General features: G+C 35.7%; 1 protein-coding gene across 1 annotated transcript; it reads left to right on the top strand.

Moving 5' to 3' along the window:
* Positions 1-867: 867 nt before the first annotated feature.
* LOC148944353 (uncharacterized) lies at positions 868-24531 on the top strand. Its single transcript, XM_089100267.1, has 4 exons — positions 868-907; positions 4232-4488; positions 9359-9492; positions 24016-24531. The coding sequence occupies exons 1-4, from the start codon at positions 905-907 to the stop codon at positions 24444-24446; spliced, it is 825 nt and encodes a 274-aa protein (XP_088956393.1). The 5' UTR covers positions 868-904; the 3' UTR covers positions 24447-24531.

Below are 24531 nucleotides of genomic sequence, written 5' to 3'. Positions count from 1 at the left end.
GCGTTGTCTCTGATCCTGATCAATATTTTGTCTTTTTAGTTGTTGATATTTTGCAAATTGACACCACTCTGTTCAAAATATATATTGCTCTGAGTAAAGCACAAATGATATTCAATCTTTTTAAATGGTTTGAGATCAGGGGAGGGGGTACTGTTAGCACAACTCTTGCTTCAAGTAGCTCTTATTTGTAAGCCTTGATTGGTCTTGTGATATTATTTTGTTGCTGCTGATATTATTAAAAATCAAAACACACTGCATGAAATGAAAATCGTTTTCAGTAAAGGACAAATCGTGTTGAAGATTAAAAAAAAAAGAAAAAAGAAAATTGTTTTATTGAAAATTATCTACAAATCACGTTCTGGCTTTTAAGGGGCTAATGGGGTCGGTAGCCCGTCGAAATTTAAGGAATTTTCTACATTGATCATCATAAAATACCGGTTGAAGTTCTATTTTTTTTTCCTTACTTTCAGTTTCTATTGACAGGGGTCGTTCTAAGCTTGCCTTTCATTGCCCTGAACAGTCTGAAATTACAAAGCTAAAGGTACTCTTAGCACATTTTTTTAAGTTTATAAGTTGCGAAAATGCTTTGAATCGATTTCATGATATTTAGTATTTAGTTTTTTGAACTTATATGCTATCTTCGAGATGCTGTTGAAATTTCGAAAATGTTGTTTAAGCATACTGTCTGTAGATAAGATAAATAGAAATAAGAAAGCAGTCCACGATGGAGGTTTCTACGTGATATGTTAATTACCCAAACTTTTGCCTGATTGGTCTATTTGACAAGGATGGAGACACCCTTTTCGAAGAGGAAAACGATCTAGTTCTAGAAGCTTTTCCAGTGTGAAAAATTACATTTCTAAGACAACAGCAGGATTTCAAAGGAGTATACTTGAAGTATTGTATGGTAGGAAAGCACACTATGCCATTTTTCCATTGCTGTTGATTTTACTATTTATACTAAAAACTATTGTGTACCTCCATGGAAAGACTTTTTTTATATAATATTTGCAATTATATCTATATGTGTACTTGAAGAAAAGGGCAAATATGGAAAAAAAAATCAAATGTTTATTTTCATATTTGCGTTTAATCTTTGACACTGATAAGTATATAGTAAACACAGACATATTCGGATTTTTTGGGGGGGGGGGGGTTGGGGGGGGGGGGGGGGGGGGGAGCTTGCCAAAAGAAAACCCTTCCGTGAAAATAGTCTTACGGTCTTTTTTTTTCTTTTTGCGCCACATAACCGAGCCAAGTACTGATACACATTGTAGATTCGTAAAGTTGACCAAGAGGTTTGTCAAGTTCAGTGCAGTAAGTATTTACAAAATAAAGTCTGAACAGCGATTTTTCTTCCCTGCAAAAATGTCAATTACTTTTTCAGAGCAGATATCAATGTTCCTACAGACGGTGAGCAGGGCTAAACCCCTCAGCCTTTCTTGTCCTTTCAATTTCTTAGCCAGGTTTTTATCCTTCTTAGTGTGGAGAAACTTTTTCCTGGAATAGTAGTGGTTACAGGCAACGTTGCAATTAGCTGATGCCTTTCTATTTCCAAAATATTTTGATTGGCTGAGTTAAGAAAATATTCTTTTTGAGGAGTTTCATTGCAGCTATAGAACAAACCCCGCGGGATTTTTTTTTCATTTTTGTTATTTCTCATCAGCTTAACTAAGATAGATTAACTAAGATAACTTTTTTTTTTGGGGGGGGGAGGGGGCATCCTAGACAATATGCGCAATGACTATATAAATCTGATAATAAATTCTGGGATACATCTTTTCTTTCAAAAGTTAGTTTTACACCCTCGTCGCAGAATATACCAAAGACCACGGGTAAATTTCGTCAAATTTTTGTTCAAAATATTGTTTCTGCAATAGCGTCTTTCAGCATGAAAAATACACTCTTGAGGTCTTAGGTATCCCCTCCTCACCACAATAAAATCAACATGATTCTGCCCTAATAGCTGGTGCGCAACAATGCCTTATTCTATAACCATCAGCTGTATAGGATAAATGGTCTGTTGATCCAACACAGTAATTCCTGACAACGGTCAATTCCTTATTGACTGCACGTATGTTTAGTGGCGAATGTAATACCATGCTCCTGTAAGACATCTGAAATTGGGAGGATACATGAATGTCCTTTCGATAATTCTCGTTCGCTCAAACGAGTGTGTGAAGGAGCGTCCGAATAAAAATTTTTCTTAGAATGAGCCCTATTTGGATAATATAAGACCACGTTTCGATGCCATCATCCCTCAGGAGAAATACGCATGCATGTATGTTCCAAGGTGTTACGCCGCCCCCAGTTCCATGGTGTCGATACGCAGCTTCGACACCTTGAAATTTAGCTTGTGCTTTTAGTTTAATTGGCTGAAGTGTCAGCATTTGTCGGCACACTGGACGATTTTGTTGGCAAATTCTTTATATACCCCGCCAAACTCAAAACCCAAGCTACGCTCCAGGGAGCAATGACCTAGATTTTTTACCCCTCCCCCCCCCCTGAGCTAGATTTTGGAAATATGTTTGTTCCTAGTATATTTTACTTAATTCATTTTGTATTATGATCAAAGAGTTTGATGTAACGAACATGTATGTAAGGAGCGACCTAGTTCACCGGCTGCCGAAACTGTAGAAAACAGAATTTTGATTTCCTTATACGCATTAAAGGGATCATAGTTCAAATCTGTCAAATAAACAAGCTTTATTAACTTCAGTCTTACTTATCAAAAGGCAGCGTATCAGAGAACCCTACTGCAGAGGTTTCAAGCTCCTATCTACAAAAATGTGGAATTCTGCATTTTTTGCCAGAAGAAAAATCACGGATGCGATTTTGTTTGTTTTTTTTTTTTTCCGGGGGTGATCGTTTCGACCCAGTGGTCCTAGAAATCGTGGCAGGGCTCATTCAAACGAAAATTAAAAGTTCTAATGCCCTTTTTTAGTGACCAAAAAAATGGAGGGCAACTAGGCCCCCTCCCACGCTCATTTTTTTCCCAAAGTCACCCGATCAAAATTTTGAGATATCCGTTTTGTTCAGCATGGTCGAAAATATGATAACTATGTCCTTTAGGATGACTTAATTCCCCGAAGTCCCCGGGGGGAGTGCTGAAAGATATGAACTTTACCCAATTTTAACATATAGTATTGGTTATTGGGAAGTATACAGACGTTTTCAGGGGGGATTTTTTCTGGTAGTGGGGGGGAGTGGGTCGGGGGTTGTGTGAGAGGATCTTTCCATGAAGAAAGTTTTCATGGGGGAAGGGACATTCCCATGAAGGGGGCGCCGGAATTCCCAGCATTATTTAAAAAAAGATCAGAAATTATATATAAAAAAACAAGTTTTTTAACTGAAAGTAAGGAGCAATATCAAAACTTAAAACGACAGAAAACATTACGTATATGATTGGGATCACCCCCTACTCAATACCTCGCTCTTTAAGCCAAATATTATTTAGTACTCTCATAAGAGCTATTTATTCTAATTAACGGCATTTGTGATTAAGGGGGTCATTTTTAAAGAATTGGAACAAAATTCGAACTTTAGCTTAAAGAGCAAAGTATTGACTAGGGGGCGTACCCTCTAATATATGTATTAAAAATATATGAATATAGAAGTTCGTTACGTAAGTTAATTCGTAAGTTACGTATATTTATTACTAATAAAAACGTTCGTAAATAAAATTAAAAAGGTTTCGAGAAAGCCATTTAACCAAATAAAAGTAAAATTAACATTCAAATTTTGTTTTAATAATTCATGTACGGTGAGCAAAAATAAAAACCTGCATTAATTCAAAAACGTTCAAAAATTAAATTAAAAAAACAAGTTTTTTTTAACTGAAAGTAAGGAACGACGTTAAAACTTAAAACGAAAAGAAATTATTCCGTGCATGAAAGGAGCTGTCCCCTCGTCAACGCCTCGCTCTTTACGCTAAAGTTTGACTCTTTCTCACAACTCTATTTTTTAAAACACTGAAAAACTTTTTCTTTTTTTTTTTTTTTTTTTTTTTTTTTTTTTTTTTTTTATTAAACACGTTACCGGGAAACCTGTGGATTTTGTTTAAAATAAAGACGGAAAATCATATTTTTTTTTAACACAAAGAGCCCTCCGTCGATCTTGGGTGTTTTAGCAACCCTATTACCTAAGATTGCATTAAGAACTTGTATGCGTAAGCAGTATAAATCATTTCTTTTTTTGTATTCTTTTTTCATGGTATAGTATGATTTTCCAGATGGATGATTCTTTTCGACGTCCGTGTTCTTCCTCGTCGTCGATCGACTCCGAAAGCAGTTATGAAATATGTGAAGAATCGAAAGGTCAAAAACGGCATTTAAGAACACCAAAATGTGCTCGATGTCGCAACCATGGAGTTGTTTCTTGCTTAAAAGGGCATAAAAAGTTGTGCAGATGGCGTGATTGCAAATGCCCAAATTGTTTGCTGGTAGTAGAAAGGCAGAAAATTATGGCGGCACAGGTTTCTTTAAGAAGGTACGTATAGTTATATTGGCGAACCCATTTTATTGTTAAGCATGTTTATTAAATGATTGTTGTGCTTGTGCATAAAGAAGCTGACGATTTTTTTTTTTTTTTAAAATTACATTTCTTTAATTTATCTTAGTGAAAAGTAATCTTCCTGGCTGTTTTCTAAAATATTTCCAATAGATAACTAAAAGCAAACAACATTTGCTTTATTATAGTTCATCTGGCAACTATCAAATTGGTTACATATATAATAAGAAACAAATACTTTTATACTTACTGAGACTGGAATTATTTTGAGTCAACCTTCAATTGTTTTCTTGCTTCTTCTTTTTTTTTCTTTTTTTTTGCATGATTCCAACGCCTTTGAGTACAACCTCAGTTATTTTTTAAATTATCCCATTCGTCTTTATTTACCCATATCTTCTTCTTTCTACAAATGCAATCTAAGTGTTTACAAACGGTAATTAATATGACCTATTCAGTAAATTCGCAATGTCTTATTATAGCTTAGCATTCTTTTTCTAAATTTTTATTGATGAGGTTCCCCACATTCTAATTGCAAATTGATAAAGAAAATATGATCATTAATAAAAGACTGCTTTTCAAAAATATAGACAGTTGTCTAAAATGGTTTATTCTTTTTTATCCTCAGTACATCTTTGGTTAGCTTGCGGTTGTCACTGTTTAAAAAAAATAATAAGCTCCGAAAATAATCAGCTCCGAAAAATAACATTTTAAAATACAAACTTACTTTCTATTGGTTTTAGTTTTATTGTTGTTATTTTCGAAATTTTGACTGTTTTCAGCGTTTGCTATAATTTTGATATTCCTTTTGGTGTGATTCCAATTGTATTTATTTTCCTGGAAGGGTCTTGATATCAATATGAAGAAAACATTTCCTCCCTACCCTTCTTTTTCTCTTGGAGTACGCTTACAGTTTGGTACTTAGTTACAATGGGGAAGTTCTCCCTCCTCTTACAGCACAAATATTGATTCTTGGAATTGACTGATATTTGAAGATTGTAGATGATTTAACTGATTTAGAGACATGTTACTAGAATAGAAAAGGTAGACCAATAAATATCCTCATAAAAAAAAAATCAGATGAAGCTGTCACCTAATGATATAACAGTCAATCCTTCAATGTCAACAACTTTGATTTTCTTAAAGCTACTTAAATTTCTTAAAACTACCTTTCTTTCACTCGCCCTTTCCCCTTGAACTGCCAGTTAGAGACTCTGAAACTAAAGAGGGGTACAATTTCAACTGATTTGAAATGAAGTAACCATAATAAATATATCTAACAACTACAAACATTAGATTCTCCCTTTATAAGCCCCTTAATAAGTCTTTGTGTCTTAAATCACATTGTTTGAGAAATTTACTCCCATTTATATACCCGATCCTTTAGTATACCTGCGCTGCTTGAAATAATGGCATCCCTAGAGAATTGTTGGGCAGAATAGACCTAAACCAAAAAAGCCTAAGAATTATCTTTCATGAAGGTAAAGCTCCTTATCCTTTCTGCAGAGCCAATCTGATTAGCCTTACTAAAGGAGGACAAGAATTTGCACCAGTTTTGCCGATAGTCCTCCCCATAGCCCCCCAAAAAACTGGTATTTCCCTAGTTATCCCCCTCCCTTAGACCTAGCAATCCTTAGACCCAGAAAAATTCCCTTTTATCCCAACAAAATAATCCATAGAAAGAATCAAGAGGAAATCCCTAATTTACTTGAAATGTTAAATAAAGTAAATGTCTTCCTCCTCCGAGCTTTTTTTACCATTCATTGTGTAAAGTTTATTTTATTAAATATTGGATACACGATTTTTGTATGCTATATTTTGCTAATTTCTTTTCATTTCTCTATTGATCATTATATCTAATTCATGTTTATTTCTTTTTAAGGTTTATTTGTTAGTTTTGTTGTTTCTATGTTTATTTTATTTTTTGCTTAATATAAGAAGCAAATTAGACCTTGTGATTGCTTCTTGGAAATAATTTCTCGTATATTGTCAATATGAAATGAAAAATCATATCCCTGGTCTTGCTCTGTGGTAGCATAATGGATTGATGATCTGCTTGGCAACACGGGACCCATGGATCGATCCTCGCTGATGCAAAGCTGGTTGACAGGCTTCCTATTTGTCCATATAAAAAATAGCGGCAACTCCAACGTCAATTTGACGCACTATCCGCCAGTAATGGCTCTGGAGGATCCGTATCCCTTATTCCTATTTTTATCAGCGCAAAGACGAAAGCAGTGGTTGAGTAAACCCCAGAAATTATATGTGTCCTTTAAACATCAGATACTTTTAACGATTTCAGGCACCAGGATCTAAAAATTTAGTTTTAACATCCCCTCCCCCCTGGTCTCTAAAACACATTTTGATACATCTTTTTCAAGCATGGTTTTTACTTTCGTTAAACGTTTTTGTTAAAAACGTTTTTGTTAAAAGCGACCCTGCAGTCTCTCACATTTGAAAGAATCTTCAATATGAAATTGAGACGCATAGAAATTTAGTTATAAACAACTTGTTTTTTTTTCCGATGAAAGTAAAATTCGAAGGCAAAATTTAAAACAAATGGAAATTATCCCATGCATGAAGAAGGCTGCAACCCCTCTACCCTCCACACTTTTTACACAAAAGTTTAGCCTATGTTTTATTGAGAGTATAAGTCATCTTTAATATATTGAAACTTTCGCGTTTGGGGCCTAAGGGCGGTTATCCCCTCATATCTACGGTGGCTCCTGAACAAACCCTAACAAACAGAAATGGAAAAAAAAACTATATGAATAATTCAGCCTAACTTAAAATCAGGATAAATCACCAAAAATGAAGTTGGCTTTACTTTCCCATTAGCGCCAAAAAAGGCAAGAACGTTATTTAAACTTTAACAAAGCAAAAGATTCCGTTGTCATTGAAAAGTTAATTCTGCTCAAATCTTATAAATAATGGTTAATGGTTTCTCTCTTAAACTACACTGTTAAACTACATTCCTTACAGATGTTCAGAAACTAAATGGCTATATTACTATTTTACTTTAACAAGTTTGGTCAGTTTTCAGTAAAGTGCAAATACTACTTAAGTCCAGGGGGAGAGTGTCCGCATTTTCATAACTCCTTACTTCCTTAAAAATCCAATATTTCAATCGCTTAAAAAATAATCAGCTAAATAAAACAATCAATCTAAGCAATGTCTTTAGTTCCCTATAAAACCAATAACGCTGTAGCTTTTAAGGGGGGGACGGATAAGAAAGGAGGGAGAAAGAAACGACCTTATATGTGGTATGTTCTATTTGTTTTAAGATGTTCTTCATTGTTCATTGTAATTACTGTTCGGTTTAGGTTTCATTTACAATGAGCCCAACAGGTAAATATCACAATGCTAGGCGTGTTCCTCCCCACCTTTTACCCGTAAAATCCTCATCGTAGAAAATTTCCCCGTGGGAAATTCTCCACGCAAAATTTCCCCCTATGGAGAATTCCTCCGATGTGCGAAATTGATCGGCCAAATAGAAAGTATGGCAAATAAATAACAAAGAAAAGCAGGAATTTTAGAATATTCTACCCATAATCCAAAATATACGCAGAATATATGGTGTAAATAGAATATCGTATAGTATTTATTTTGAAAATTCCAATTGAATTTCAACTTTTTATATTTTTGGAGTTGAGTTAGCATAGCAGGCTAAAATCAGGGTTAAAGAAAATAATTTAAATTAGTGGCAACTATTTTAGTGGCACTGAAATTAGTGGCAACTGTAGAAGAGTTGCCCTAAGATGAAACTGCGCAGACATAAAAGGTTGGAACTAAGAAGTGCGATTTGTTACTTCCCGTGGACTTAGTCTGGTACCGACCATTGGTGTCATTAGCTAAAATGTATGGGAGGGGAGCAATGGATTTTACGTCTAGATGGTCATCTTTACCGACTGATTTGAGTAATATTGCTATTATTATTATTTTTTTTTTTTTGCTAGAACAAGCAAGCAATAGTAAAATGTTTTCAAAAAGTCATCAAGCCCTGTTCACAAAAATGTATTGGGTATCGTCAAATACCCAATATTTATATAGTTTTCTGAAATGGGCTCTGGAACTTTTACTTCCCGTCCGAGCGGACCCTCTCCAGATTTTTTCTTTCCATCAGTTGCTACAATCACCCCTGGAAAGAAAAAAAAATATACATATGTGACCTTTTTTTCTAGTAAAAAAAAAATGCAAAATTCCGCATTTTTATACATAAGAGTAAGGTTTTCTTACTCAGGAATGTGGGAACACTCTCTTATGGAATATGTAAAAGCTCCATAGTAAGGTTTCCTCTAATATACTGAATATTATGGTGTGATTTTCATTAAGATCACTTGCCTTTTGAGGGTGTTTTCCCTAGTGTCAGTAAATCAGGCAAATTTGAGTGTGATATTAAACTTAAACACGTAACATTAACATTAAGCTTAATGAATTATATATAATTGGAATCAGCATTAATAGCTAATTTTGGCCAAAGGCAAAAAAATCTCTTTTTTAGAGTTTTGATTGCTATTGGCATAAGTGTTTGATTTTACACCATATATTCTAAAAGAATATAGGTAGAATATTCCGGAATCACTAATTTTCTTTATTCGGTTTATTTTCTTAATTTCTCTTAGTTTGCTCAGTTTTACATGTTGAGAAAATTTTCCAAGAAGAATGTTCAGGGGAAATTTGACGCGGGAAAGAATTTCTGGAGAGAATTTACCGTTGGGAGGAGTTTCCTTGAGGAATTTTCCAGGGGTACACGCTGAACCCCAAGAAACATATGCGCAAACACAGTCTGTGTTGTTGTTTTGTTGTCAAATGTTTTAGATTAATTATAGATTCAAGGCCAGTTTGATTTCAGGCATCAAAGTGGAGAAGGATTGAAGACTCATAGGCAACCTCAGTCTGTGGAAGCACTTTTAGAGCAAAAAAAACAATACCAAAAACATCTCAGAGCTCTTCAACAAAGCTCATTTGCAAAAGAAGTCTTGCAGAGTAAGTCTGGTTTGTTTTATTGACCATAAAAAATTCCAAAACAACACTAACATTTATATGACTATGATATATTACTCACTGAATAAAAGATACTAATTAAGGCCCACTCACAGAGAGATTTGCCCAGTGCTCGATGGGGTTCCCACTTTCCGCCCCCTGGTGAACATTCCAGAATGCCACATTTGCAGCACAGTTCTGCCACGTTTGGCACAGTTTCTGTCATGCTTAGCACATTTAAACCATGCTTGGCGCATGCTACCTGGTGCATGTGATTTCTGGAAACTGGTGCCATCTCACTAGCGCTAATTTGAGCCAATCAGAATTTATATTGATTTTCTGACCATTCTTAAAAATTCCGTGGAAAATGTGATGTGGCTGAAATTCGAGCTGGCTGAATCTTGGTATCAGTAAAACCTTTTTGAATGGCCTTTATGAGAATGAGCAGCCACCAAAAATTTCAAATTTCCCTAGCGATAGATGTTTATTACTAAAGTCTTTCCTTTAAATCTTATAACATAAAAAATATTTAAACCTCATACCTCGATTACCTTACATCTCTTTGGTATGACCACTACCATTGAATGTCTATTTTAATTAACCACTCGTCATAGAGCAGGGAGGCAAAACGGAAAAACCAAATCAACACAGCATTTTACTTAGTGGGCCTAAACCTTTTTTAAACTAGTTTTAATGGCATGTCATTAGTGGCGTCAATTAGTGAAAATGTAGGGGGTGTAAGTATATTTTTTTTTAATCTTAGGGGTGATTTCGTTGTTTTTTTTTCAGTTTTCTCTATGAAAAACAAAACATAAAAAACATTTTTTTAAAGTAAATATCCCCGAAAAGGTGTTTTACAAGATTTAGGAAGACAAATGCCCCCCCCCCTTAATTTACGCTACTACAAGTCATTACAAATCTCTATTTAAAAGTTTATAATTATGCTTGAATTTGTTTTTCCTTTTTCAAGTCAGCTTCCTTACGATTAGGGCAGACTGATATAGTCAGCTGTTTCATTTCTAAACCTTTCGAAACCACACATCTTCCGTATTGTATTAACCGAGTTAATAATTTTTGAAGTATCTGATTTCACTAAACTCATCATTAATGCTTCGACATGGTCTTAATGGCAGTGTCCGTCGTAACCTCCAAGACACCATCCAGCTGCCGAAAGGTCAAACGACCACTCCGAGTCAAGAGCTTCCTACGACATATAACACCCAAATATGAAGAGAGGAATTGTAATACGAGAGGAGTTAAATTTAATTGCTTCGATTTCGAGTTAAAAGGCTAGAAATTTCAAATTTTACAGAATTGTGGATTGTCGCCAAATAGATATATCAAAAGAGCCATTTAGGCCAAAATTTTTTTTTTTAATGTGTAAGTTTAATAAAAGACGAGCTAAGCTCGATTTAAAAAGCCTTAATATTCTAAACAGAGGCTTTTCACCGACATATATAAGTACCCGAAATTTCATTTATATTGTCCCCCCTTCCTCCCCATATAAGAAATTCACCTATAATTTACTACTGTTTTGACATTTGCCCCCTATTTCCTTACTGAAATATGGCCCCCTGAAATAAATCCCAGTGTATTTTTTTTATATAAAACACTTTCAAAATACGAATATCATATTATAAAAAAATTTAGTTGAAAAAAGCACGATTATTCCAAATGAAATGTGTCTCAGGGTAATAAACTTTTAATCCAATAGCTTACATGAAAAAGGAATACGCATCGGGTTAAGTTTTATTTTTAAAGGTGGGTCCCACAATACCCGGTCCAATTTTGGTCAAAGTATAGACTAATCTTTTATCAGGCTAGGTTTTCACTATTTCCGAATTCCATTAGCGAGGGTCGAAGACCCAAGCTCCCATCCGTAGGTGGCTCAGAAAGCCAAGGGTGGTGACAATACAGCATATTCTGAGATAGTCTCACTCGATAATACATCTTTGCCTCTCTTCGTTGATTCATAACCAACAAAATAGTAAGAGCGTAGCGTACCTTATGTAGGCCTGGTATTTCTCCAAAGTTGATATTTTAGAGTTTTTGAGATTACTAATTACAAACACCAGGCTTCAATTGCAATGTACGTATCCGAAACAAAACACAGTATGTAGACTCGTGCATTCGTATTATATCACAGTCTGTATTTTTTAGTTTCTGAACTTTTTCATTACAAGACTAATACTACAACATTGTAACCCAACCAACCATGTTTCACAAACTGTGCTTGGTTTTTACTAAAACTTGGTATTGAAGGGCTTACAATAGTTTCAAACTAGTCGGCAATCTTGGAATTTTTGTTTTATTGTATTTTGGTCAAATGTCCCCGCCAAAATAGGCGATTTACGGCATAAGATGACAATGAAACGTCACCTTGGCTCCGCTCGATCTCCTTTTCTACGCAAAGAGGGACCTAGAAATACCATTTCCGGTCAAATAATATCAACTGAATTTTGTACGACCATTTGTTTGATACCTACAACCCATAAAAAAAAAAAAAAAAAAAAAAAAAAAAAAAAAAAAAAAAACTGTGAAACAAGACAAAAACAGAAATACGCATATGCGATATCCCTTCCCAAAAAAACCAGCGGAACTTTCAATTTTTGTCAGCAAAATTTTTGCCACTTTCTGTCAATTTTTGTCAGCTGACAGTGGCAGCTAAAGGGCTGCCACTTTCTGGGAACGTTTTCTTCTTTTCTAAAATACGCAAACATTTTTACGCTAATAACTTTTTATGCACCGTTGAAAAATTAATCTAATTGTATATAATTGTAATTAATATAAAGACTAGGTTTTGCCGAAATACATGTTGTTTTCCAAATACCTGTTTTTATATTCCTCGTATTAATTTAGTTTTTTTTCTAAATTTTTGCATTGATAAGGGTACTTACTGGTCATAATCAAGGTACTGCACTTGCTGGTCATAATCATGAATGATTTGAGGTGAGGTTATGGTGAATTACCCAAAATTATACATCTTGGAAACTGAGCAATCATTTAAATTGTGGCTTTTAGCGCATGGAAACATTTGGTACGTCTTTATACTTCGCCAAGCGATGGACACAGGCATCTGATTCTTGTCAATTGCTTCAAAATTGCTTCTTGTCAATTTTTTGTTATGTTAGTGCTTTTGGCCACCCCCTTGGACAAGTTTTTACTTCTTGGGGTGGCCGCTAAACTGATGTTAAATTGTTTGTTTGTTTGTTTAGAATAAATCTCTCTCTCTCTCTCTTTATGAAACAGGCAACTTACATTAATTTCATTTTGGGGAATCTATGGTGGCAATTGAAGCTTTAGGGCCTAGAGGTCTCTCCCCTTCTCTCCCAAGACGCAAAAACATATTCGTTAAAGCGTTCCTTTCTTCTATTAGAGTACCAAGTGGCTGTCACACTTGTAACCTAGCAAAGAGTAAACTACGACCCATAGTAACTGAAAAATTAAAAAAAAAAGATTTTCTATAAAAAAAAATAGCCTAATGACCAGCATACAATCGCCAACTATTGTTAACAAAATTTTTTTACGTCTTTATGTTTACGACCTCCAGAAGATGCTGTTCAAATAAAAAATTAACAAAATATCCTGATTATGTGTGTTGCACTCTGGGAGCTACGTCCGGAATAAACTTGTAATATAATTGTTAATGAAAAATTGTATTGATCATGCAGAGGGAGCGTAAATAAAGAAAACATGAAGTTAAAAATTTAATTTTTTTCCTATTAATCTTTCGTTATAATTTATTGTCAACGACTTGGCATACATTTAGTAAACCATATAACGGAATCATTATTCACTTGTCAACTATGAGGCTAAATATATTGTTTTTAGTTTAGGGAATATTTAATCACAGTGGACAACCTGGGCATGAAAATATCAACTTTGACCGAGTCGAAACCTAATCGGTGTTGTAAGTTTTCGCCTATACGCAACGACACAACCTTGAATGATGCCCAGTATTTTGCAAGCTAACTGATGGTATCGCAAATTTAAATCTAATTAATACTAATTTAACCTCAGATTACTTTCAACACAAAGTTATTTGTTTTCTTGGGACTATGGTCATCGCTCGGGGTGGCACCTGTGGGAGCAGTAGCGCACTCAGAAAAAATCTTTGGGGGGCTGACCGCGGGTCCCTGGACCAACCAACGGAAAACCTTTTAAAGTTCCTTATAAAAACCGGTATTCAAAGGGAAAATTTTAAGATTTTCAGCTAATTTTCTCTTGAGGGGGGGGTATACAGCCTCTTTAGCAACCCCGCGGGTGTGCACCTGTGTGGGAGCATACCCTTCAATCCTAGAATTCTAGGACTAACACAACATACGGATAAAAAAGGGGTATGCCTTGCGCGCTGAATCACCCTTGAGAATACAGTACACCAATTGTCACTTCCCATGAGTGTGAAGGTTCGTGTTTCAATCTTGTATAGAATCCCACGGCTTGGCGTCATTCTGTCTAATAAGAATTTTTGAATTCCTATGAAATTAGTAGCATTATACCTCTCATTTCACTTCCTATATCTCATTTCCTCTTACTGATTGTTACATCCGCTTTCATCTATTTGATTAGTTGCCTGTGGACAAACAAGGTCAAGCCCTAAATGAGCTGTTCTTGTCTTCTTTCCTAATGAGAAGATTCTTTTCCCGAGGCACGCCCCTCAGGTTGAAAATCTGGAAATATTTGATCCTGATAATGGACAAATCACTAGTCTTGGATCTGGGCTTCTCAAAATGGGATTGAAGAGATATAAATCAACCAAAAACATCCATGCATTCACATGGGAAGGGACTCTGGGCCCAGAACCTCCAAGAGTCAGATAATTTTTCCTTTTTTTCTTAAATTCTTAATTCTCTACATTAATGCCATTTTTTAGTGTCTTTACAGCTTAACCCCTCCCCCAGAAAAAACTGTCCGTGACGAAATTACTTCTTCATTACTATTTAGTGGAGGGAGTGATAAAAGCAATGGAAATTTAGATATAATTTTTTTAAGTTTTTCTGTTTTTATTAATTTTTTTTAATACTTTTACACCTTTTGGATAGCCACCCCATCTTCCAATGAGACTCCTAAAATAAATCAAATCCACATTTACGCGAGCATGCAAGTGTTTTAAGAAGAGTTATTCGTCATAGCAGCAAAAGAGGACAAATCAAAATGCGAAAAAGGGGGGGGGGGGGAGAATCAAAAAAACTTTTATGATTATTATCAAAAGCAGACTGTTCCTGTGCTAATTAAACGACCCTTGTATTTCAAGCAATGTATTGAGGAGGGGAGCAACCCCTTCATATACAGAAAATTTTCTGTTTGTTTTGAGTTTAAATGTTGCTCCCTACTTTCAGTTGAACAAAATTGTTTTATTTAATTTCTGATTTTTTTCTTAAATAATTCCGGTAAATCTGGCTAACCATTTATGAAAAATTTCCTCCCCTCTCGGAAAACTCCTTCCACGAATAATAAAACCTCCCTTAAAATTCCTTCCTGACAATTCCATCCTTACTGAAAATTCTCACCCCCCCTTCCCCATCCGTAAAATGTCTTGCAGACCATTCAGCCTGAAAAATTATCCTTGGCACACTTTCATTTGAAAAAAGACTTTAAGCTTTAATCGTTTTTCTAATCACTCCGGAAATCCCCCATTCCATAGAAATTTTTTCCCGGATATCAAAATACGATGAAACTTTTTCCTGGACAATTTCCTTGGAAAATCTCGACATGCAAAGTTGAGTTGGCCAAGAGAAAATGAGACAAATAAAAATAATTTCGTAGAGGAATTCTGTCAAATCCCCCCAATGTAAAATCCCTGGAAAGTTCACTCCTGAAACTTTCCCTTCCCACGGAAACTTAAACCAATGGAAATCCACCCTAAGCACAAATTCCCCCCCCCCCCTTAAAAGTGTCTGTATACTCCTCAATAACAAATGCTATACGTAAACAATGGGCAAATTTCATAACTTAAAGACCTATTCCCAGAGGCTGTAGGGGGGGGGGGTCGTGTTATCTCCAAAGGTGTAATTTTGAGACTTTTCAACTATGCTGAACAAAGTGGCTATCTTAAAATTTTGAGTGAACGATTCTTTTAGGAAAAGGGACGTGGGAGGTGGCTAGTTACCCTCCAATTTTTTTGTCACTTAAAAAAGGCCCAAGAACTTTCAATTTCCGTTCAAATGAGCCCTGTTGCAATGTTTTACGGCCGTTGGTTCGATATGATCACCCCTGGAAAAAATAAATAAATAAATAAACACGACGCATCCGTGATTTTTCTTGTGGCAAAAAATAAAAGATTTCACTTTTTTCCAGAGAGGAGCTTGAAACCTCTAGAGTAGGGTTCTCCGGTCCGGTGAAAGTGATGGTGTGATTTTCATAAAAGTTCTTCGACTTTTAGCGGATGTTTCCACTCTTTTTTGAAAACCACACAACTTTTCTCAGGCTCGTAGCTTTTAATGGGAAGCTATAAACTTAATGAATCTAATATATTTGGAATCAGCATAATAAGCCAATTATTTTGATATATATGTTTATATCAAAGTTCTATTTTTTAGAGTTTCGGCTACTATTGACCCGTATCGCTCCTTACTTAGATTTTGTTACCACAAACTGTTTGACTGTTAAACCCGGTTTCCATACTCTTATTTTGAATATTCCAAATTTCTCTCTTTTTTTGTATATAGCAAAAGCTGTTGTAAGATCAAAAAGGGTCTTTTTTGTCCTTTTTTTAACTTTTGTCTGCATTTGTCGGCAAACTGGATGTTTTTGTCGGCACATTCCTTATATCCCCCCTCCAAACTCAAAACCCAAGCTGCGCCTCTGGTAACCGAAACTCTAAAACATGTAATTTTGATAACAATCAAACAGTTCGTGGTGACGAACTGTAAGTAATGAGCGATCCGGCTCAATAGTAGCCGAAACTGTAGAAAACGGGATTTTGATACCATTAGATACATCAAAAGAATCCGATTTTAATGCTAATTTCAAATATACAAGTTTCATCAAGTTTAATCCTACCCATCAAAAGTTACGCGCCTGAGAAAATTTGGCTGATTCTCGAAAAAAGGGGGAAAGACCCCCTAAAATTCATAGAACCTTAATGAAAGTCACACCATCATATTCAGCGTATCAGAGAAAGCAACTGTGGAGGTTTCAAGCTCCTATCTAAAAAAAGTGGAATTTTGCATTTTTTTTTGCCAGAAGAAAGATCACGGATGCGTTTTTTTTTTCCCCAGGGATGATCGTATCGACCCAGTGGTCCTAGAATATCATGCGAGGACTCATTCAAACGGAAATTAAAAGCTCTAGTGCCCTTTTTAAGTGACCAAAAAAAATTGGAGGACAACTAGGCCCCCTCCCACGCTCGTTCAACATGGTTGAAAATATGATACATATGTCTTTTAGGATGACTCAATCCCCTGGAGTCCCCGGGAGGAGGGCTGAAAGTTATGAAGTTTACCCAATATTAACATATAGTATTCGTTATTGGGAAGTTTAAAGACGTTTTCAAGGGGGATTTTTTATGGTCGTGGGGGGGGGGAGTGGGTCGGGGGTTATTTGGGAGGATCTTTCCATGAAGGAAGTTTTCATGGTGGAAGCTGCTATGAAGGGGGCACCGGATTTCCCATCATTATTAAAAAAAAGATCAGAAATTAAATAAAAAACAACAAACAAGTTTTTCAACTGAAAGTAAGGAGCAACGTCAAAACTTAAAACGAACAGAAAATACTATTTATATCATTGGGTTTACCCCCTAGTCAATAACTCGCTCTTTAAGCCAAAGATTTTTTACTTTCATAAGAGCTATTTATTCTAATTAACGGCCTTTGTGGTTAAGGGGTTATTTATAAAGAATTGGAACGAAGTTCGAAATTTAGCTTAAAGAGCAAGGTATTGACTAGGGGGCGAACCCCCTAATATACGTATTAAAAATATATGAATATAGAAGTTCGTTACGTAAGTTAATTCGTAAGTTACGTATATTTATTACTAATAAAAACGTTCGTAAATAAAATTAAACAAGTTTTGAGAAAGCCATTTAACCAGATAAAAGTAAAATTAATATGCAAATTTTGTTTTAATTATTCATGTACGGTGAGCCAAAATCAAACCCTGCATTAAATCAAAAACGTTCAAAAATTAAATAAAAAAAAAAACAAGTTTTTTTAAAACTGAAAGTAAGGAGCGGCATTAAAATTTAAAACGAACAGAAATTATTCCGTATATGAAAGGGGCTGTCCCCTCATCAACGCCTCGCTCTTTACGCTAAAGTTTGACTTTCTTACAACTCTATAAATTTAAACAATAAAAAAACTAACCCTAATAAAGGCTTCAAGCTCCTCTTACAACAATGTGGAATTTTGTATATTTGGCCAGAAGAAAGATCACGGATGTGTTTTGATTCTAGGGATGATTGTCTTAGAACTAATGGCCCTAGAAGATCGGGAGAGGGATAACTAAAATGGAAATCAGAAGTTTTTGCCTTTTTAAATGACCAAACAGGTTGGAGAACAACTAGTCCCCCTCTCATGCCCATTTTTTCTCCAAAGATATCCGATAAGAATTTTGAGGATAACTTTTCGATTCAGTGGGTGTAGGCCTCTCCCCCCAAAATTACTCCCGGAAAGTTATCCCCGCAAAAAATTCCCCAACAAATTTATCCCCGTCAACTTCCCCATGTTTAATATCAGATATTCATTAGAATAGAAATTGAAAGTTCGACTCGCCTGTTTAATTCAGAGGCAAGGCTATAGTGTTGCCTATAGTAAAGAGCCGCAAGCGTTCAATGTATTAATTTTTTTTCAGAGGCACTTAATATGGAAAAGGTGGCCGTATGAACTTCAGAGGGGGCTTATTCGATTGTAAATTAAAAGTTCGAGTGCCCGTTTTAAAGAGTCAAAAGAAATTTGAGGGTTACAAGCCACCCCCTACGCCGATTTGTCCCCAAACGCATCAGATCAAAATTTTGAGATAACTGTTTTGTCCAAATAGTCCAAAGGTCAAATAGACCTGTCTCCGGGTTTCAAAGCCCCCTTTCAGCCCCAAGGGCAATGGCTATTGGCCATACAAGTTTACATTGTTAAGATATAAGGTATTATGGGAAGGGTGGTCGTATAAACTTTGGAGGGGGTTAATTCAACTGGAAATCGAAAGCTCTAGTGCTCTGTTTTAAGATTTAGCCTGCTTTTCAACCATTTTCTACCGAAACAGTTGTTACCAACTAGTATTTTAAAAAAGTTTCGTCTTCCGGCTCAACGGCCCTTGTGTTTCAGCAGTCGCTTTTAAACAATTTTGGAAAAAAACAGCTTTAGTATAAAGAGTGAGGTTTTGAGGAGGGGGTCACTACCTCAAATACAGAATAATTTCTGTTTGTTTTAGGTTTTATTGTTACTCGTTACTTATAGTTGAAACAAGTTTTTTTCTTCTGTATTTAATTCCTGATCGTTTTCAATTCATGCCCAAGCTTAACCAAGATACAATATGGGCTACCAGCCCAATAAACCCACGATTTATTGTTGTTAACGTGTATGTACCAATAATTGTAAATTGGTTGGTAGCTTCCCATTTCGATGAACAGTAGTTCTGTTAAATAAGTTTTTAGTAATAATTGTACTAACGAAGTTCAGGGTGGACGGAGACGGGTATTATTGTTCATACGGACGGAAGTTTTGCGTGACTTGTTCTTCTACGTGGCTGAAGCCATCATGGCCTCCGCAATAGTGTTATCTGATGTTTAATTACATTTAAACATTTTATATAGGAAAAGAGGAAAATTACCATTTAAAATCGATAAAAAAAAAGCTCCTGGTAGTACTTGTCACCCTCCTCCCCTAAGAATTTTTTGGCAAGGCCCATGATGCCCTGACTCACCTTGTCCCTTTTTACCTCGCATTTTCTACGGGGGGGGGTGCCGCCTCCCCAATTCGGTGTAATTGAAAGGTTCAATAACTCTGCCTCTTGGGATAAAATGACTCCCAACAAGCCTCGGGGAAAGGGTAGTAAGTTTTGCAATTTGCCAATTGTTTCCATGTAGTGAAATTTTTCGAGGGGAGATTTTCTGCGGCAAGGGATTCTCTGCAGGAAGGGATTTTCCAAGTGGAGAATTTTCTGTGAGGAGGAAAATGGTTTCTGATTTGTAAGGGTTTACAATGGACAAAAAATCTGAACAAGAAAAGCAAATATATTGGTTAGTCCACCTCTAGTCCTGGTTCACATATTGGTAGGATAAGGTAACGGTACCAAATAAGGAAAATGCAGGAGGTGGGGCCGCCATTTTTCACAATTTGGGGGATTTTTACTTTAGAAAAATATAAATATCAAAGTGAAGGTTTTTTCAGTTATCTAGGGTGGGAATTACGCTCATCCCTCTACTGGTGCCTTTGTGTTATATATGCAAAAACAAATCATCATACTGATAAAAGGCAAAAACAGACTAAAACAGGTGATATAAAATGACAGATGCATATTGCCTGTTGAAGCAGCTAAATTGTAAATTTATTGTTTTTTTGTTGTTGATTTAGTTTTATTTTCAAGAAGCAAGTGATGTTTTTGCTTAATTAGCGATTTTTATTTCAAGAATATAGTGGCGTTTTCTTCATCTGTTGGCACCCCTGTATAGAGGGCAAGTAGCCCTGGTACTGTATGTGGTAGTTTCTGTTCGTCTTAAGTTTTGACTTGATTATCTATTGTAATTTATCTTTCTATTGGGTTTTTTTTTGCTTTATTAATGGTGGTTTATGGACGTTTTGCGCTTGAATTTATTGTAACTGGTTTTATTTCAGCTTGTCTTCGGCTTAATATTTTGGACAAAATTTTGCAACAAGTTTAAAAAAGATGGTTGTTTTATAGAACTTTGGATGGATGGGTGCATTGAATATTATTCAAGTAAATGGATGTCTTTTTATTTAGTTCAACATTCCATTTAACATGCCCTGAAAGTTTTAACTTAATAGCCCTAGCCTTTCCTGAGATATTGCGATACCTGCTTTTATCCATCTATATACAAAAAAAAGTGTTTCTACTCAGTTAAACATCCCCCTGGATATTCTCATGAAGTTTCAACTTAATAAACTTTTCCATTCTTTTTATTTAGCAGAAACGCCATTTTGACAATATGGATACACATATTATCTTTTGATTTATTGTTACACCTCCTCGATTTTTCCAGTCAACTTAGTCACCTGTATTCCGTTCTTGAGATATTGCATCTATGCCATTTTGAAAATCTGAATACGCTTAAACTCTTTTGATTTCGTTCGATACTTGTAGTAGTAGTAGTAGCAGTAGCAGTATCAGCAGTAGTTGCAGTAGTAGTCACAGTTACAATCGATGTAGTAATATTAGTGGTTGCAGTCACAACTAGTAACAGTAGTTATTTGTCGCAGTTACAAGACGTCACAGTTGTAGTTGCAAGTAGTCACAGTCATGAGTAGTTGCAGGTACAGACCAAAGCAGTCACAGTCGTTGTTGCAAGTAGTTACAGTCGTAAAAGAATATGCAGTCATAGTCACAAATAGTCGTAATACTGTTTGGTCACAATTACAAGTACTTGTAGCTGCAGTCGCAGGTAATCGTAGTTGTAAAAAGTCACAGTCACAAGTAGACACAGTCGCAGTCGCAATCAGTCGCAGCTGGAAATACGGGTTACAGTCACAAGTGGTCGCATCCACATTTGAGTGTGGTCCCAGTTGGAAGTAGTTAAAGTCATAAGTAGTCATTGTCCCAAGCAATTGCAGCATCATTTGCAAGCAGTAGTAGTTTCAAGTAATCGTAGTTGCAAGTAATAGCAGTCGCAAGTAATCGTAGTCGCATGTTGTTGCAGTCACAATAACAAGTAGTCGTGGTCGCAGTCTCAGCAGTAGTAGTAGTGGTAGCATTTACTATTAGCGGTAGTAATAGTATTAATAGTACCAGTAGCTGTAGGATTAGCTGTAGTAGTGAAAGCAGTAGTAGGATGAGGAACAGTAATACCAGTAATAGTAGCAGTAGTATGCACATAGTGTGTTTTGATTTTGTTCATCATTGTCTGAAAATATGAGCTTAATAGTCTTTGGTTTTTTGGAGACCCAGGATCAAACTTGCCCCCTTTTCTTACTAACAAAACCTTAATGTAAACAATGGAGATCTTGCATACTTTATAGCCCTTGCCCCAAGGGTCCTGGGGGCAAAGCATCCCCAGAGGCAGGTTATTGAACCTTCTAACTATTTTTAACAAAATGGCTATTTAAAAATTTTGATGGGACATCTTTGAGGTAGAACAGCTTAATGGGTGTTAGGGGGAAGCTGGTTACCGTCCAATTACTTTTGACATTAAAGAAAGACACTACAATTTTCAGTTTCTAATGGAATGGGCCACTACTGATATTTTTACGATAACTCTTTCCATGCGAAGTGGCTTTGGGAAAATAAATAATTCATTGAAGCCCTATCGTTCTTTACTTAGGCCAAGACTATTAAGCTGTCAATGATCCTTGGGCTCTTTCAGAAAGAACTTGTCAAACTTTAGTGCTAAGACCAGAGGGTTGAGGGGAGTTAGTCGGCCCTCATGTATTCGTTAACTTCTGCTTGTTTATGTTTAAACTTCACTCTTAAAAAAAAATATGTATTCTTTTTTTTCGACAGTTAGCAGCAAAATTGGAATACAAGACGAGCCGAAAAAAAAGTATTCATGGGTACTGGTCTGTGGTCGTGTAATACGTGTTTAAAACTTGTGAAATGACGGGAAAACTTGAAGTTTTGGATCTGTGTATTTGCCAATAAAATGTCATTAAGGTGTCTGATTTGCCAATATAATGTCTTTTCTAATTTTTTTCTTTGGTAGAGTAAAGATAGATTTGGCTCACTATCAGAGAATCATAACTCCCTGCTAAAGATTGACTAGCATTAACAAAAGGAAACAATACCAGTTCAAAAAATATATATTTAATTTTGAATTATGAAAGGTTTTCAGAGTTCATTCACATGCCTGCAAATTTTAACAGTCTAGTATAATTTATTTTGTTTACTAGTAATACCTTTCCTTTTTACTAGTAAAGAATATTCATACAAAGAAGAACTAAGGTCATGAATTTTAAACATGATATATCATTAGTGACTTTTTATGGAGCTAAGAAGAGGGCTTTTCAAGCAAAATTGTGTTATATTTTTTTCAATCGAAAGTAAAGAGTGACAGACATCTTATATGTGTATGCGGAGGATGAGTGCCCTTTCTTCTAATATTTTTAGAAAGCTATTTTACATCAGAATATTTGCCTATGAGGGCAGGGGGGCTAAGAGCACAGGGTTTCACAAAACATAAGGATTTTATAATTTCCCCGTTATTTCTAATAATTTCAACAATGATTTCCTTCTTTTCGCTATTTCAAAAAAATATGTCCCTCTTACCTCCTCAATAAAATGTGTCTTGCATTTTTGTATCAGATAGCTGGTCCAGCGACTACACTATTTTTGAGACAAAATAGAAATATAAGTTTATTAGGTTTAAGAAGGAAATTGTTTTCGTACAGGATATCCAATATACCGTGGCTACATGGACATTAAGTCAGGTAGAAAAAATCTGACACTGTTAAACTTTACCAAGGACTTCTGGAAGTTCTTCAAATGATAAATGACCATTAAACTCTGATGTTCTGGTGATAACGACATAAATTTGAGATGTTGATCTTTTAGCACGCGTATGTCAGCCTTCCGATAATCATTGAAGAGGCTGCATCACATTTCTTTGCTTAAAATGACTCATTAGTGTCTCTGCGGAACATCGACAAAGGCACCGCTTGTTGTCGGCATTGACTTGAACAAAAACCGTTGCGACCTTTTTGAACCTTCTTGGGCTAAGCTATCCTTTGTTTAGTTTGGTCTTTCTAAATCCACGTCCAGTGTAACCTTGTTAACCCGTTCTTCCTGCTTTTCATCGGAAGTAGAATCTTCTCAAATAGAAGTAGTGCATTTTAATAATGTTATCGCTTTTCCTTTTATTCCGATCCACCTTTTTTAAGTAGAACTCTGAAAATCCGGGGGAGCATTTGCCCCCCCCCCCCAATTATCCCCCCAGATTTTGTACAAATATATTTGTTTGGTATTTTCATTGAAACTTGTGATTTCAATCACACTAGATTTTTAAAAATATGTTTTACCCCCCCCCCCCCTCCTCCCCGTCCCTCCCTCTACATTTCCGAAAAGTGTCACTACCGGCTAGAAAAAGATAGCGAAAAATAGGTAGCGATTGAAATTGTTGCACTTCTCAGAATACTTACCCTAGTTTATGGAAAGCCCTCTAAATAACATTTCGTGATTTCTGTGATCTGAGAAATGGGTTTTGAAATCTCAAACTGTCTACCTAGCTCTACCACTGTTTTTTTTTTAAGTCATGCCTATGAGTAAATTACCAAAAATTTCCCTGATTTTTTAGCCTAACAATAACATCGGGGAAATATTCATGTGAAATTCATGTGAACTTAAACACAAGGCAAAAATTTTATAAGATAACTTTATCAAATAACATTTTTTAGAAGTAGCAATGTTTCAAAATGATTTTTGTTTCAGGTTATCAACAAAAAATGACTCGATTGACATCAGTCGCCCCTAGCCCAATGCTTCCTCAAAGTGTCTGTGAAAGAATGCGCAAACGACGTGCATTCGCTGACAAAGAACTGGAAGAGGTAATGCTACATAGGGAACAAGTAGCCGTAGAAAACCAGCAAAGACTTATGCTTTCTGCTGGTTTCCAATCACCACTACTGACACTGGAGCTAGGCCTGATGCTATATCGTCAGCAGCAGGAATTTCAACGAAAGCTGTTCCTCGCTGGTGAACTATTCCAAACACAAAAAACCATAACTATGTTGCATGAGAGTTCGACAATCAAACAATCTGCGCAGTCTGATCTGTGTCCAAAAAGTGCCCTGAATTCACCCATTACTAAGAAGCCAAAGATATCGTTTTCAGTTGATTCTATAATCGGACAAGATTTGTAACAGTATTTATAATTTATTGTATGCTAGTTTCTCATTTTCGTTCTTTATGTTCTCTATTGCCAAATAAAAAGTTTTTGTTTCGTTA

Source organism: Artemia sp. Qi Xiang Cuo, chromosome 14, assembly GCF_049724085.1.
Source record: "Artemia sp. Qi Xiang Cuo chromosome 14, ASM4972408v1, whole genome shotgun sequence".
NCBI lineage: Eukaryota > Metazoa > Arthropoda > Branchiopoda > Anostraca > Artemiidae > Artemia > Artemia sp. Qi Xiang Cuo.
Note: the sequence above shows the minus strand (reverse complement) of the source record. Positions and strands in the feature narration are given on the sequence as shown.